The sequence below is a fragment of the Coptis chinensis genome, chromosome 6, assembly GCF_015680905.1.
Source record: "Coptis chinensis isolate HL-2020 chromosome 6, ASM1568090v1, whole genome shotgun sequence".
NCBI classification, from domain to species: Eukaryota; Viridiplantae; Streptophyta; class Magnoliopsida; order Ranunculales; family Ranunculaceae; genus Coptis; species Coptis chinensis.
Window position 1 is genome coordinate 2,730,928 of NC_141461.1, and position 17,438 is coordinate 2,748,365.

General features: G+C 35.2%; 2 protein-coding genes and 1 pseudogene across 3 annotated transcripts; all 3 read right to left on the reverse strand.

The window, feature by feature from the left end:
* Positions 1-1,910: 1,910 nt before the first annotated feature.
* On the reverse strand, positions 1,911-8,124 carry LOC147490715 (putative DEAD-box ATP-dependent RNA helicase 29). Its single transcript, XM_086565148.1, has 8 exons — positions 7,983-8,124; positions 5,360-5,412; positions 5,116-5,197; positions 4,970-5,026; positions 3,852-3,993; positions 3,439-3,510; positions 3,226-3,297; positions 1,911-2,874 (listed from the first exon to the last, which is right to left on the reverse strand). The coding sequence occupies exons 1-8, from the start codon at positions 8,052-8,054 to the stop codon at positions 2,669-2,671; spliced, it is 756 nt and encodes a 251-aa protein (XP_086421274.1). The 5' UTR covers positions 8,055-8,124; the 3' UTR covers positions 1,911-2,668.
* Positions 8,125-8,246: 122 nt separating this feature from the next.
* On the reverse strand, positions 8,247-9,102 carry LOC147490716 (uncharacterized). Its single transcript, XM_086565494.1, has 2 exons — positions 8,352-9,102; positions 8,247-8,308 (listed from the first exon to the last, which is right to left on the reverse strand). Exons 1-2 carry the CDS (start codon positions 9,100-9,102, stop codon positions 8,247-8,249), a joined length of 813 nt encoding a protein of 270 aa, XP_086421620.1.
* Positions 9,103-13,757: 4,655 nt separating this feature from the next.
* LOC147490717 (uncharacterized) lies at positions 13,758-16,329 on the reverse strand (annotated as a pseudogene). Its single transcript, XR_015198457.1, has 5 exons — positions 15,716-16,329; positions 15,501-15,599; positions 15,241-15,391; positions 14,733-15,153; positions 13,758-14,178 (listed from the first exon to the last, which is right to left on the reverse strand). The product of XR_015198457.1 is annotated as an uncharacterized LOC147490717 (transcript).
* Positions 16,330-17,438: the final 1,109 nt, after the last annotated feature.

The window sequence follows — 17,438 nt, forward strand, 5'->3', positions numbered from 1 at the left end:
AACTGGATGCAAATGCATCGAACTAATCTCAAAGAATAATTAACGTGAAATCGGAAACTGGAGGCAAATGTATTGAACTAACTGAAAATAATAATTAAAGAAAAATCGAAAACTGGATGCAACTGCATTGAACTAACTCAAAGTATAATTAAGGGGAAATTAGAATGGATGCAAATGCATTGAACTAACCTCAATGAATAATTAACGGAAAATCAAAAAATTGGATACAATTGCGTTGAACTAACCTAAAAAGATAGTTGTATTATATGTAGTTGGAATGTTCGAAAAATATAGTTTTGTATTTAAAATAGTGTTTATCATATATATCTATTTTCATATGATTGGGAATGACTTGGTATTTAAGTAGCTTAAGTATGATCTTTGCCTTATTGGACATTCTAACAAAAATTTAATCAAATTTCTATTATGTAACAACAAATAGAAGTCAAAAGATTTTACCAAAGTTGTGTTCTATCTTTTTATAGAGCATGGGGTTTTCACGTTACAAGAAATTTGGATGTGTGATCAATATAACACTTATATATCTTATAACTGTGCAGTTACAAATATTTTTTATAATAATTTAAAAATAATTTAATATAGTTGCACCTGTTCATAGGACGGGTTCGAAAGCTAGTTCTGTTTTATATATCGGGATATTTCAGTTAGTACTATTTTTTTTGGAAAGAAAATATATAGCCTTAAAGAACCACAGGCACCAAGTTTGGATCTAACATACAATTTGGAAGATCCCCTCTGCCCTGCTGATGACACATCCAGCTTGCTAGAGAATGGGCATTCCCATTAAAATGTCTGCTTGGAGTGCTTGCCCATCTATATCTACTGAAACTAAAACTCATACGTCGAGATATAATAGAGTTCGTAAGAGCTATCATAGTCCAATTACATTCAGGCTCATTGATTGCCTTGATAACCTCCAAAATATCTCTTTCAAATGCAAACTCTCTACCTTGTAAATGTTCACCTATCTTCACTGCCACCTCTGCTACTTATCTCGGCTTCCATAGCTTTGCTAGCCTTGAACCTCCAGAGTGCTGCTCCTACTATGTCTCCTTTACTATAAAGGAAGCCGAGAGTTTCCCTGTAAAGGAAGCATCAAACCTAATTATAATACACTCATTAGGAAAAATTGGAAAAAAAGTTATCCAGATTTATATGTCTAAAGATAGAGAGAAAACTAGTGTTAGGAGCATCTTCTCTGAATGCTTGATAGCATTTGTCTGCCACTGACTTGATCCTCCTTAGAATCCTCTCCCTATTAGCCACCTTCTTCTCAAACTGCACTAATTTCTCATATAATATGCATCAACATACATGCTTGAGTACTAGCAAGAGCATTGCTATCATTCTTACTGGGTATGTCAGTTGAAGAAAGAAACTCATATATATTCTACCTTGAGATACGTTTGTAAGTCCTTGCATAAACTTTTCGCATTGTTATGAGACCTTCGTCCTGACTTCTGAGTTTGGAGGAACCTATGGTTTTGGAAAAACCTGAATACGGAGACTTGAAGAAACTACAAATGGGTCTTGAGATCCAACATCTCTAGACTTGAAACAAAACTTTTTTACGTTGATATAGACAAAATATGGCATGAAAATTGAGATGCTTTTATGTTTCAAAATCGGTAGAGCTCTCCACGCAAGTGCTTGCCTCACTTGAGCTGGTTATCACCGCGCTTAAAATCAATTCTTAACGGTGTTATGGACTTATGGTACAATTGGATAAGAGATAACATTACAACAAATCATACAAGCACTATCGAATCCAGGATATTCATTGTGATCAAACCATTTTCCATGTCAAAAGGACACTCATATTCGCCAAACAATAAACCACAACTATGACAACTAGTAATTCTACACGAAAATTAATTAACAAAAAAAAAAACTGCAAGCAAATTAAATAAATAAAAGAAATGTGTGCTTCTAGTGCTCATAAAACAAAAGTACATAATTGACAAACAAAGCATAGTGTTGGCGTTTTAAGCTCAATTCACGCCCAACACTCCTCAATGACATTGACTTTCTGAAACTCGGATCTGATATCCCTCAAACATTAAAACACCAAAAATAGGGAACGCTAATTATATAGATCGAAACTGACCTTGGTACAACTTCAAAAGTTCAGGAGCTCTGTCCTCATACTTGGCCACATATTTCTTGATGACGTTGGCATCAGTCAGATATAGTGCACTAGCGAGCTTCCCATCTTCTCAAGTAAGCTCTTCGAGATCAGAAACTCAATAACATTCAACCTCGGAATAATCCGCTTATACAAGCTAAGACTGAGTACGTTTGGGTATTTGGCAAGACGTTCAGCCTCCCAATTCTTTCCGTTCATGAAAATATCTAATCCAATCCTAAGCTTTTCCTCTGAAATAGTTATGCACATAGGTTGGTTTCTAATTGCCAAACGAATTTCCTCATCTGACCAGCCAAAACTTCTAAAAATTCCCATTTTCACTTCTCGCTTAGCCTTACACAGACCTGACACTTCCCGAACAGCATAGACGAACATCTTGCTAGAAGGATCAAAACCCATTTCAAGAACTTCTTTGACCGTGTCACTAAAATTATCATTTTCTTGCCAAAACCGGTTATCTTAAACTTGTCGGTGATATCAATCCTTCTTTGAACAGTTCACCTACTTCTTACCTTTTTTCCCATTCTTCCCAAACTTCTTGCCCTTCCCAGGTTTGCTTTTCATGTACGAGATTTTACTGGCCTGTTGCTGTCTTCTCTTGCGAACTTGATCGGGATTTTTAATTTCTGAAGGCACATGCGCATTGGGAATACCATGCTTCTTGCCCCCTTTGTAATTTCTGTTACCTCCTCGCATTTGACGGTCTCCTATAAAATAGAAGAACAGTCACAACACAATCTTTTGATTGTGCATCACAATGATATGTTGTCATTATAGACACTTGCAAAAGTCATTACAGAGTTTGCTCAATTAAATATGACCAGAAGGGCACAATTTGCTTCCAAAAAATTACTGGCAATTATTGGCACCAAACCTTGCATAACTGAAAAGTTGCTATTGATTTCAGCATGCTAATGGACACCATAAAATAAAGTGCTTTCTATAAGAGAATACGTGAGAAAAGATAGTTACACGCAAGAAAGATTATTCATGCAAATTTCAGGCAGAAAGTACAAGTTTACATGAAATGAAGATTGTTTCTAATTCATAACCAATACCTGAAAAGCCTCTGTCACCTTCTGAACGCCCCCCTCTATAGTTTCTATTATCACCTCGCATTTGACGGTTTCCTATAAAACAGAAGAACGTCACAGTAAATTAAATGAATGTCACAAGGCAATCTTCTGACTTGCATGACACCCGATTGCGGTCAATGTAGAAAGTAATCAAGTCTACATGAATGAAGATTGTTTCTAATTCATAAACAATACCTGAAAAGCCTCTGTCCCCTTCTGAACGCCCCCCTCTATAGTTTCTATTATCACCTTGCATTTGACGGTCTCCTATAAAACAGAAGAATCGCAGTAAAGTAAATGAATGTCACAAGGCAATCTTCTGAATTGCATGACACCCCTATGTGGTCAATGTAGACCCCCGAAATCATCATTACAGAGTTTTCTCAATTAAGTATGACCAGAAGGGCCTATTTGCTTTGCAACAAACCATTGGCAAGTATTGGCACCAAACCGAGATTTATTGAAAAGTTGTTATTGATTTTAGCATGCTATAAGAGAGTCCTTAAGAAAAGATGACATATGAATTAACAGGGATGATATAAACAAGGAAAGCAAGAAACAAGTCAAGCCTACACGATTGAAGATTGTTTCTAAATCACAAAGAATACCTGAGAAGCCTCTGTCAACTTCCGAATGGCCACCATCAGAATTTGTTCCCCTAAGAGATACCTTATGGTGTGAACGTTCTTTCCACCGCTTATATATTCCAGTCTTGGTAGATTTAACTTTCGAGCCACTCTCTGTCTTGACCTGCACAAAATGTAAAACATCTTTTCAACAAACATGTATGGCCAAACAGTGAAACTTTGTGATCTTTATAGTCTTATTTACCCCCCTCTATAGTTTCTATTATCACCTTGCATTTGACGGTCTCCTATAAAACAGAAGAATCGCAGTAAATTAAATGAATGTCACAAGGCAATCTTCTGAATTGCATGACACCCCTATGTGGTCAATGTAGACCCCCGAAATCATCATTACAGAGTTTTCTCAATTAAGTATGACCAGAAGGGCCTATTTGCTTTGCAACAAACCATTGGCAAGTATTGGCACCAAACCGAGATTTATTGAAAAGTTGTTATTGATTTTAGCATGCTATAAGAGAGTCCTTAAGAAAAGATGACATATGAATTAACAAGGATGATATAAACAAGGAAAGCAAGAAAGAAGTCAACCCTACACGATTGAAGATTGTTTCTAAATCACAAAGAATACCTGAGAAGCCTCTGTCAACTTCCGAATGGCCACCATCAGAATTTGTTTCCCCTAAGAGATACCTTATGGTGTGAACGTTCTTTCCACCGCTTATATATTCCAGTCTTGGTAGATTTAACTTTCAAGCCACTCCCTGTCTTGACCTGCACAAAATGTAAAACATCTTTTCAACAAACATGTATGGCCAAACAGTGAAACTTTGTGATCTTTATAGTCTTATTTACCACCCCCCCCTCCCGAAAGTTTGTATCCATATAAAGTAATTAAAAACCAAAAGCAGACCCAAAGAAGAGAGACACTATAACCCCAAAGTCCTACCTAAACACCTTCATTTTCCACTGTACATCACAACCAAACAGATACTCAACGCACACAATAGGCCTTCAGAGATACTAATTCAGTCAAAAACATTGCTACCCTTGACGCCTGGATGCCCCTATTTACTTGAATTTCATATCCGAACATAAGAACAAACCATATTTAAGACTAAGATCAGGGTATAAAACCATACCTTTCCACTGGCAGTCACACGGTCATTGTCGTTTAATTTAATGTACCTCTTGCGTTTCTGTTGACAAAATAATAATTCAAGTTATGTTACAGAATCCCTGAGGAAAAATAACCAATCAAAATAGCGTTGTTGGGAATCAGGAGTACCTTATCCCAATGATAGTCAGATTTCTGCTTTTGCAAACCAGTGCTATCATCTGCAACTAGATCAAGAACAGCAGCATCCAACCTATACCAATCAAGTAGATGTTTAAACAGGACACATGATCAAAAGAAGTTATCTTTTCCCATTTTAAGCACAAAAGTGAACTTTCCACTCAAGTTTTAAGACTATGAATTACTATGGTCATAGTGGGTTTGAACCTAAAGGAAGTTGCATTAAATGTTTTACCTGCTTGATCCAAATCCTTCGTTACCTCTTACAGAGAGTCCTGCCTCGAGATGCTGAAAACAATATCAAAATGCAATTGAGCTAATATCTCACCAGAACATATCTTTGAGCAAAAAAGAGAAACTAAGGTGGTGGTGGGGGGATTACTACTAGATATTTGCTAATTTAATTACACAGGCAAAATTCTTCTGTACTAACGCCTTTTCTAGTTCACAAAGGATAAGAACACGTTCTCTTGTTAAGTCTCGCACATTTTTCTTTACAGACTTGAGAAAAAAGAATACCAACCCATAGTGGGATTTCCTACTAGATATTTGCTCATTTAATTACACAGGAAAAAATCTCCTGTACTCACGCTTTTTCTAGTTCACAAATCTGAGGGTAGCTTAGTTTGGTATGCACATTTAGTCTGAGGGCTTTTCAATCTCTTTGTAGGAATTATGTTATTGTCGTTATTGTAAGAAACTCAGACTTTGAAGTTTTACAAGTGGGATTTTAAATATAAAGAAGTGAATCTTCCAACTGGCTAGGTGTTTAGGTGTGAGCAAGTTTTATGCATGTGGGAGTTGTTATAGAGACTTAGGTTCATAAATCTCAAAGAAAATTCATAATGGAGGAAAGATAGATTGTTTTTTTAGTCCCACTAAACTAAGAAAGATTCTCATACCATGGCAAGATATATCTTAGAAGTAGCATATGTGATAGTGACATTGCTAATATATAAATGCAATAGAAGCTAACTTTTATTTTGGATAATATGATTTTGGGTGCCACTAATTACAAACTTTGGTGTAAATGAAATTATAATGCTCAGCAGGGTGAATTTGTCTATATAGTTGTTTCCACTTCGTCAACTGTTCTCGAGGTTCCATTTCGCCTTTTTTTTTATTTTACTTATACTTGTTCAATGATTGATTTATGAGTAGAACATGTTAGAACTAGCTAGATACATAACGTTCACAACAAAGTGCATCTTTCGTTACGTTTTGTACGAGTAAAATTGTGAATTTCTTGGGGTTTTCAGTTACTGACAAGGGTTTTAGAACAGTTCAAAATCAACTATCTCTTCATACTAATGATATTCTTGATATTCTTAAAGCTGAAAAAGCTAGCTTCTCCTGATCTCTGGCATTTGAGTTGGAATAAAGAGAGATTTATGTGTAGTTCAGTTTTGATATGCCCTTTATCCCTTTTATTTCCAAAACCAAAGTGAAGAAAACATTTTTTTTTTCTCATTCCCAGGGTATATGTCCGAAACCCATCCGTCCAGAGAGGGTGAAATCATGTTCAGCAGGAGCCAGTGCAAATCTTGGAAGCCGCCTACCCTGTTCTGAGGTACAACATGTGATTGAGTTAATATTCTGTTTCTGATTTTGGACATTTCCTTGCAGTTTTGTTTATCAATTATGTTTATTACACATCGTCATTAATTATTCTAGAGTCTGGTTATTTCCATGGTAACTGTGAAGGTTTCATTTGGCTATGGTTACATGTTTAGTATTTCCTTAAGAGTTCATGGCAAATGGTACGCCAGAGTACCAATCTAGCGCAGAGCAGTGGGAACGATCAAGGATAAGTGAGAGGTAGGGACAAAGGAAGAAGAAGAGAGGAACTGGTAGGGTAGTGGAAGATGTGAGGACAAGAAGAGAGAACAAGGAGAAGATGCATCATTCAAAGACCAGAAGGATGGACCTGTTTCTCCCCCTCTCTCTCTCGGCACCCAACCAAAAACTTGCTTCACTCATGGAATTATAATCTCCAGAGCAGAAGCATCTAGACCACAACTACTGCAAATTTCTTTTTAAAGACTTCAAAGGTAACACATTTGAGATGGAGATTTGTTCTCCTAACATGCAGTGTGTGCTATACTGTGAACAGAAATAGCTTAGAATTAAAGGATTGCCAAGTGCAATGCAACTTCCGTGGTAGTTGACCCATATTGGATAATTTTTATGCTCTGTTAACGTATCTTAATCATTGTCTTATAATGTGTATCCTGTTTATTATCAAGGACATCGGACACAAAGATCCTGGCCCTATATAAGATGCTCTCTCCTTGATCTGTCTCACTGGATAGAAGAATTTTCTATTGAGCTTGTCGTTGAGGAATTTGGAGAAACCAAAGTGGATGAGTTAGACAGTATATGATGTTCAAACAAACAATTAGCAGATAGAACTGCTATTTATTTGTTTAATTAATTGACATTATCAATGCTTGAAACAAATAAAACTGTGATAGAACCTAGTCAGCAACAGGAGATAACCTGGCTCACACGCACATAGGAGAAAGATTTCATCCTTTTTGTTTTCTGATCTTTCTAGGGAACAAACAGTATTACATACCTGTCAATCTTTTTTTCTTTTTCTTTCTAATAAATATATTCTCGTATCCTAAAAAAATTATTATCCAACTAATAGAACATCATCTAAAATTAATGGAGCTTCATGAGACAGCAAATAACATGGAAGTATATTGAAAAGTACAAATGAAGCACACTTAGATAGGATCAAAATTGATACGCAAAAAATATCAATATCACACACTTTCTGATACTTAATTCTGATGTCCCTAAACTTAGAGAAACAAAAACAAGATAACCAAATTAAGTCAATCAAAGCTTACCTTGGTATAACTCCATAAGTTCAAGGGGTTTGCCCTTATACTTGCCCACAAATTTCTTGATGAACTTTTCATCAGTCATAAACAATGCAGTGACAAGGTTTACGTCTTTCCAAGTCAGAAACTCAATAACATTCAACCTCGGAATAATCCGCTTATACAAGCTAAGACTGAGTACGTTTGGGTTTTTGGCAAGACGTTCAGCCTCCCAATTCTTTCCATTCATGAAAAAATCTAATCCAATCCTAAGTTTTTCCTCTGAAATAGCTATGCACGTAGGTTGGTGTCTAATCGCCAAACGAATTTCTTCATCTGACCAGCCAAACCTTCTAAAAATTCCCATTTTCACTTCTCGCTTAGCCTTACACATACCTGACACTTCACGAACAGCATAGACGAACATCTTGCTAGAAGGATCAAAACCCATTTCAAGAACTTCTTTGACCGCGTCACTAAAATTATCATTTTCTTGCCCACATGATCGATGTCCAATAAAGATTAGTTTGGAGATACTAGAATCTGGTACACCAAGATCACGCAAGATCTGAACTTTGGGCACCAAATGTTTCTGAGGATCCAAACGAAGAAACGCAACACTACCCGCTTTGCTTATTGCTGAAACGACATTCTCTTCTCTTGGCAATAACGTCTTGAGCAGTTGGAAACACGGGATGATCGTGTTTTCTAAACTGGATTGTAAAACGTTACAGCATTTTGTAAGGAATTGACATATGTCAGTGTCGGAAAAACCAAGCTGTTTGAGATATTGAAGTTTGGGTTCAAGGGTTTTGTTTGGATTGGACAAGAGAACCACAGGGTATCTACTGATGATATTTGTGATTTGAGCATTGGTAAATTCATATTTTTGGAAGAGCTTCAAAACTGAGTCAGGATTAGTTGTGCTCTCAAAGTGAACTTTTTTAGCAGCTTTAATAGCTGCTTCAGTGGAGAGACCACACGAGTTTTCAAGGTAAGAAACTGTGAACGAGGATGAACAATCATTTTCAGTACACTTTGAGAATGGTTTGGAGAATGGGGTTTGTATATAAACGAAACGGGTATTCAGATTTCTACTTCTATTGGCTTGAAACAGCAATTTTCTACAAACAACTAAACAAGACATTGGCAGACTATGAAAAGCAACAAATTAAAGAGGTGGTCTACCAGAACTACCAGGGCTTTGGAGACGTTAAAGGGTTTTGCAAAGTAAAACAAACGGTTTTGGCTGAGGGATTTGAAGAAGACTCGAAAAACAGGTTGGACAAGAAAACGCCGTCATTTTGTTAAACCCTTTGGGCTTACTGAAAGGTGTGAAACAACTATCGATATATTGTGGTTAATGACCTTAATGCACCGTAAAATCGATATCTACCGAAATTCCGAACTCTTAAATTGTCGATATATTTGTCACTTATTTTCCTTTTTGTTTTTATTTTTGTTTTTTTTTTGCTAACAACACACATATATCTTTAGATATATATTATAGCTCTACCCTCTTGGCTCTATTTTTTGAGCATTCATAGAGTCTCCAATATTTGTAAAACTCTTTGGCTAATTACAAAAAAGTAAGAGACTAATATAGAAAAATCAGACAATTGACAATCACATAGACTCCAGTTTTTTCTAAACTCTATTACTAATTACGAAAAAATATGATATAAAGAAGGAAACAATCCCATCTAGAATTTCATAGATTCTTCAATTTTTCCTAAACACATTTTTCCTAAACACTATAGCTAATTACGAAAAAATAGAAGACAAAAAAACTAAATTGCTAAAAATAATAGTTTCCACTGAAAATGATTTTCCTAAAACTCTTACGCTACAAAGAATAGTTTTCACACTAATCTTAAGTGAAGTTTAACATAATAAAATTTCTTTCTAGGAAAAAACAATTAAATAGCGAATGAAAAAATGAATTGAGTTGCCTGAACATTTACTTTATACATTTGTTAATCTCACATGTGACTGTGACAAAAAAAATAAAATAAAAGTCAATTAATCATAAAATAAGTAACAGTGTACACCCAAAACTAAGTGGACAACAAATAAAATTGTATTGTATGCACTATATGTCTATATGGGCCTAAACAAATAAACTTGGATAGATTTAATGCACCATCCACTTTGGGATTTAGATATTTAGTCATCGTTAAGGATTTCAAAAACCACAATAATTACGACATATTCCAATTAAATTTCTGAATTTATAATTTTTTTTTCAACACTATAATGTAATTTCCAATTATATATATACTAGTAAACGGGCACGTGCGTTGCACGTGCTAGGAAAGAAAATTATGGTAGAGAAAATCAAAGGAATGAATGTATGTAAATTGGTAACATATTACATTTGTTTGAATGGATATATTATGTAATATGGTTTAGATTAATACAGGTCGAGGTCTGACATAAAACTTCAATAAGAAAAAACACTTCAATATGCTAGTTGTGTTCTTTGTCTGCTTTGATTTTTGTTGCGCTGTCATGTTGCGAATAAATATATTCGAAAAGGCATTTAGCAACCTGTAACTTAGTCAATATATAATTGTTAGTGTATATGCTACAAACTAATTTACCAAAAAAAATAGGTATTATGTTGATAAAGTTAACCTTTGTGCTGTTGTTTGTGTAATTATCTCGTCGAGCATTTGTATGTGATTGAGGAACATTGTTGGATTCATATGAGTGTATTACCTGTAAGATATAAGAATATTATATCGTGGTGTGCAAAATAATTGTTATTCTACATTGGAGAATAAAATAGCTAAAAAAAATGCAAGAAGAATAACATTTTTTTCATCATTGTCTTCAAAATGATCTAGTGAATCCATCAGTTTTTTTTTTTTGTCGTTCAAAATATTTTGATTGGTTTAAATAAGTAGGTAGCTTGGATAGAGAAGAAATTGTAGCTAGCTAACAAAAGTCATTTTCTATTTATTTATTTAGAAACGATTACAATGAGAAACAATTAGAAAAAAAGACATTGGACACTATTAATATTTGTTCTATATATAGATCTATTAAGTCAGATATAATATGTGGAGTGAATTGAATGTGTAAATAAAAACTTTCTGTAAGATGTCTATGTGGCAAGATTACCATTTAAAACCTTCAATATAATGTGGATGTTATTACATGTGTATGGAGATTGAATGATTTAACTGATGGATGGAATGATGATTTTTTCAAATCATCTGTATAGAGGCGACAAAAAGAAGAAATTATAAATGCTAGTTGCATCACTGAATTACATCTGTTTAACCATGTCGTTAGTCGCACAATACTTTGATCAATTCTTGCATTTACTATTGTTCCCATTCTGAAAATGCTATTATCAACCAACTCCACATGCAGTTCGTTGGCACATGTCGGGCTTCAATTCGTTTTGATTAACATAATGCAATGGAATGTTGGTTCTTTGAGAGTCAAATTAAATGTATGTAGTGAGTAGTGAGTAGCAGGTGTAGAGTGCATAGTGAAGGAGTTCAGAGGCATTAAAAGCGTTATCCACTGTGCACACTCACTATGCTATGCGTAGATGATTATAGAATCAGTTTTTCAAGCGGCAACAACTTTGATTATAGAAATATCTACAATACAGACTGGTGTATTGGGAAAAATGTTAGTGTTCTTCATAAAAAAAAAAATTGTTGGACTGGTATTAAAAACTCTAATATTGCATCCAATAGACGAAACTTCTGTATGTCAGAGGTGTTATGTTGAATAAAAACCCCATCTAGTATTCTGGATGAGAACCTTAGAGGTTTCATTTCATTTAGTATTCCAGAGTCAAATTTAAAAGTTGGAAGAGAAGCCCAAACTTAAAATGCTCATTTGCACAACGTGTTTTGAATCTACTAAGGCGAAAATTACCGTGTCATGATATTATATTTTTATTTTGAAAAAATTACCGTTTGAACTTTTATTACAGTCATAAGTTTCATTTTCTATTGCACATAAGTGTGCATGCGGGATCCGAAAATGTAGACAATGTTACTGATTATATTTGTAAGTGAAACTATTGGGAGTCTAAATGATGTAATAGAAATTTTTGAACAATAAAATAAATTTGAGCTATCAGTGATTACATTTGTTTATTTATAAATATATTAAGCAAGCCTAAGCCTACCTCACATGAGTGCAATTTTATCCCTTGATTCAAACACTTTAGCTTTCTAAATGGTTAGCCACCAGCGTGCGTGGTGAATATATATACCTCATTAGTAGAAATCTCATTGAACTTGACCAGGCAATCGATTTGAAATCCGAAACTTAAATCTTTGAACATTCTTGTGAACTTGTCTGCTTAAGTACTAATACCTTATTATCCAAGCCTTCCTTTCTTTTCTTGAGCCTTGAATATTGTATGCCTTGAATACTCTATTGTATTACAAACTTAGAAAAATCAGATTTTCTGTGAACCTGACTCACATACCCATAATGCTTGTTTAACTTTCGAGTTGTTACATGCATACCCATAGACCCACTTTGAAACTGAAATAAACTGCTTATTCTATTTTTTGTATCATGTTTATCTTTTTGCCATAGATATAATTTCCCATCATTTGATTCTATGACTGAAGAAACTGTCAGGCTAGAGCACAGAGCATAGTTCCTGTTACAATTCATTTCCCACTTATACTACAAAAATCCAGTATGTTAGTGTGGCAGTAAAGTGTCGTCAACTTGCAGAGGACATGTATTACGCCAATCGTATTTTGTAGAGGATAATATATCCACAAACATTTACTGGTATTTTGTTTATTAATTTGCAACTGTGAATGCCTCTGGTTGATGTGCGGAGACTCAGGATACTAATGGGGGAAGAGGTGCATGAAAGTCATCTGGGTGCCTGTAGATAAAAACGAAAAAGGATCTACTTGCTCGTTCCAACTGTTCAAGTAGAGAGAGCCGAGAAATTTCTTAGAAGCAAGCCTTCATATATGAAATGTGGCATCATGAAAATATTGTTTGATGTATTAAAATAGCATTTCTCTAAATTCTTTTTTTTTTTTTTTTTTTTTTTTGGGTGGAAACTTATTGCCATTAGTTTGTACAACTTTCATTGATATTTGGCAACAATTAAGAAAGAAATCACCATTTTAAGAAATCAAATTAATTACATTCATTTCCTTTAGAAAAAAAAAGAAGAAGATAAGTATGTAACCAATTCGCCAGACAGAATGCCAATAATTGTATGGATTGGTGGTTAATCGTGGATATACTTAGAACATATGTCTTGAGTACTTGACAAACTTTTGGTTAATTCATCAATACACTGAAGTAAGTAATGTTACGAAGTTCAAACATTTTAGATTCAATTGGCCTTAAAAATGTGCATGGCTTCTTATTAAATCTAAAACTGTAAAATGCCTTTACAAAGCTAGTTGATTATAACAAAATTCCCAAGGGTAAAAAATTGCTTAGAACACGAATAATAGGTAGCCGGATTATACTATGATCTGGTCGAGCTCAATCATCTTTAAGTGCACAAAAAGAAAATTTCTTTTTATTTATTAATCCAGTTTTATATCTCTGGTTCGCAGGGAGTAGTTATACTATATATGGCTAACAGCAATGATTCCAGCAACGAAACCACAAACAGGCGAATCCCCAAATTCAAGGCAGTTGGTACTTCTATATTCATCATTTGTTCTGATGACCATAGGAAGTGGCGGCATTAGACCATGCTCCATGGCCTTTCGAGCAGATCAACTAAAAGAAAAAGCGGTCAAATTATAAGAGAATCTTACAGAGTTACTTCAGTTGGTACTATGCATCAATTGGACTTTCTATTTTAATTTCAATGACTATCATAGTTTACATTCCAGATCGTTTTGGATGGAAATGGGGGTTTGGAGTTCCTGCTGTGCTAATGTTCCTATCTATTTTGTCATTCCTCGTGAGAAAAATAAATCTAATAATGTGCTGAACGTCGTTGCGAGTGAGCATCCTCACCCACCTAGTGTGAGGAACCTGCATCAGTAGCTCTTGATGAAAACTTGGTCCCCCTGGCGTTGAAGTGAACATCGGATTAGCTAGCAGTCTAGAAGCATTTCCTCGCAGTACATGTTTCCGGGCAATGGTGGTTATGTTGGCCTCTTCATATGTGGTTATCAAAATTGATGGATTCTGAAATGATATCTCTACACGTTTTTTCACAGTGCACTTCTGGCTAGTGCATCTGTAATAGCTTCTGCAACTGCCAAACAAAGGCATGTTAGACAATGAAATGAAAAACAAAAAGGAAATAAGGAAGAGAGAAGTTGTAGGGGTACATTCTTAGCGACTCGAGTCATCTAACTGAAGTTTCATTACCTTGTTGAAGAATCTATGATATGATGCAATGCAATTCTAGCTAGCATCAGACCGTCAATCATAGTGTTTGCATTGACATTAAAGCATATATAGAAGTATATATATTCAAATTAGATAAGGATTGAAGTTCATTGATAAATGATCTTACATCCATTTTAGAACCTACAAACACTACATATATATAAAACTGAAATATTTTACTAATAACCATATCAGTTTTAAACGGTTAGCAAACTGTGGTGGTTTCACTATATGGATCAAATCCATCTTACTTTCGAAGAAAAATAAGTATATATACAGTTACATAGCTTAAAGATAATCTTGCACTGTTAAAAAGAGGTTGGGGACCTCTCTAAAAACCTCGCTTATCGACCAAAAAAAAAAAAAGGCAAAAGTGCTCATTAACTCTGTGTATGTAGTAAATTAACAAACCTTGGATAAGGGCTATTCTTGACAGCCTTCTGGCCATATTTCCTCCATCTATATCCATCCTTCCATGTCCTCTGCAAACATTTACTGGGCCTAAGCCATAAAGAGCAAAGTGTAGTTCTGTTTGCTGGAATCATAACTCCTTATCTCTGCAAATAGAATTCTCTTCACGGTCTTCACCAAGAAAACCCCCATGCATAAGCACATAAACAGCATGAGAAAGTAGTACGAGAAACTCCACATGATCCTTCCCATAACAGGCACTCACATCCCAGTAAAAGCATATCCAGCATATGCGACAATGTCCAACAACGGTGCTTCCCCACTCCCCAATGAATACAATGATACCTTTAGTAGCAGTACCTGCAGAAACCATCCAAGTAGTCCCTTTGTGAACTGAAGGCTCAAAGCTTCTGGACTAAACCTGCATCACATGAAGGAAATGAGGAACATTGGAAACGTATTCGTAAGGGGAAAAAAACATTGTATGGCCCTAATTATGTAGTCTTACTTTCCAATGAGGCCTAATGTGAAGCCAGCAAGGACCACATAGGTACCATATGACATCAGGGGGGTGTACAGGTTAGGAGCATTTAGGTAAAAAGCTGGAGGTTTATAGGAGAGTCTGCCACCTACTGGTTCAGTTATTTTGTCCAATGGCCCTGAATAGAAGAGTCAAAAGCGGATTAACAAAAGAACAAAACAAAAATCCCAAGAGAAATTTAAAAAAAAAAACAGCATAAGAGAAATTTCAAATCACTTTGTGCTTACTCGGTGTAAAAAAGGAAAAAGAATAACTTTTAGCTTGTTCCTCACGTATTGTCCATTCACTTGGAAGTAGTACTGAGGATCAGAGAAGTACTTGCTTACCTGATCAAAAGATAAAAAAAGAATTAGTATAGCTTACTTCCCATAAATTTCACAAATCAGTTGTATATCCCATTGCCTAATGCACTCTGGAAATATTTTATCAGCAAGATACATACATTGCTTTGCACATACTCAGAGCTCGAACCAAGAATTCTCTCTCCATATGCACCCAATCCATCGCGGATGATTCCTGCCCTAGCCCCAGTCTGTTTTTCGTCGAAACACATGAACAAACACAAAAATGAAATAAAATAAAATTAGACAAAATGCACAAACTTAGAGATGAAGGGCAGTAAGCAAAACTGCCACATTAGTTGTCCCCGCTACTCTTGCTGCCCCATTGCCTCCACCTGACTCTAATGATCCAGCAGCAAAACGGCCATCAAGAATTGCTTGGGCTGGACGCTTTTCATTTCCAGACTCATCAAGGCCAGAAAATAGAATAATATTATTCAGACAACCAAAGGAATTAGTATGCTTTGGTATTGGATCAGAAGAAGTATATTCAGGAGGAAACATAGTTTCAGCTTGTCCATTAATTGGAGGCACCCAGATGACTTTCATGCACCTCTTCCCCCATTAGTATCCTGAGTCTCCTCACACACATCAACCGGAGGCGTTCACAGTTGCAAATTAATAAACAAAATACCGGTAAATGTTTGTGGCTTGGCATTCATACCCCAGCACGCGTCAATGACTGCACCCACTCGTTGACCTCCTGTTCAAGTGGCAGAGTTTCATATATCACTTGCATTTGCCACCTGGCTTCCACTGTTCCCCAGGTAACATTTAAACACAATATTTTCTAAAAAAAATAGTGAATGTTAAAAAAAAGAATATGAAAGCAATGATACCAACGCTAAAAAGAAGAATATAAGGAACATGACTGTTGAAACAACAATTCTGTACTACCAAATTAAAGTCAAAATGAAGGCATAAAATTGAAAAAGAAGACATTGAACTTTAAGTTAAGGTAGTAAAAAAACATTGCACGTGTTACAAAGAAGATAATAAAATTTTATTTGGGAGGAAGAGTGCGAATTACCGAATTTTAAGCTAGGTACACATCTCTCCTGAATTCTCAAACCTGTAGGTGCACATTACTCTTAAGCTGGTGCAAAATCCCTTTGTCTAAAATAAAATGATACCATTTCTATTTTATCGAAAATCCAGCAAGACCACCATGAAAGAAAGAGGCACCACTTTAGCGCTTATATTAACAGATGCCTTAATGTTTTTGAAAATCTCACTGTATATTATTGAATTGTTCAAATTGCGGGTGAGTTAGACTGATCATGTTGTAAGGGAACTTTGTTTTTTATAAACGTATATGAAAGTCGCAATTACATTTTCTCAAATAACTAATCGGTAAAAATGCCTACATTACACGATGAAAATGAACAATAAAGAACGAGGAAATTAATTGGTTTCAAAAAAGCATACCTGATATGAAGTTGTTATGTTTCTGGAAAAAGGCTCTCAAGATTTTAATACACGTATAATTGCTACAAAGTAGAAATCCCCAACATACCAATGCTCTGAACCAAGATTCACCACTCATAAATCTGCAAATCAGAAACCATTGATTAATAAAAATGTTCAAAACTATAATTTCTATAAAGCTGATCCTAAAGAAAGCTATGGAGAAGTGTCTGACAATAACAAACTTGTGTTGTACAATCCATCGAGGTTAAACCATAAATGTCTATTGTTTAAATATGGAAAGTATGGTATGGAGAAAGCATAACATGTGCTAGTGGTTAAACCAGAAAAAAAAAGTGTGCCATTAACCAACGTAGCACATAAGTTTACAGAATCCCAACTATTAGTGTCAAACCA

Coding starts and splice junctions, on each gene's coding strand:
- LOC147490716 (XM_086565494.1), bottom strand. CDS start 9,102: ATGTCTTGTTTAGTTGTTTGTAGAAAATTGCTGTTTCAAGCCAATAGA. Junction 8,309..8,351: donor TGCTGTTCGTGAAGTGTCAG/GTATGTGTAAGG, acceptor GGGAATTTTTAG/AAGGTTTGGCTGGTCAGATG.
- LOC147490715 (XM_086565148.1), bottom strand. CDS start 8,054: ATGAAAAGTTCATCAAGAAATTTGTGGGCAAGTATAAGGGCAAACCCC. Junction 5,027..5,115: donor CTGACTATCATTGGGATAAG/GTACTCCTGATT, acceptor TTTTGTCAACAG/AAACGCAAGAGGTACATTAA. Junction 3,511..3,851: donor AGTTGACAGAGGCTTCTCAG/GTATTCTTTGTG, acceptor TCTGTTTTATAG/GAGACCGTCAAATGCAAGGT.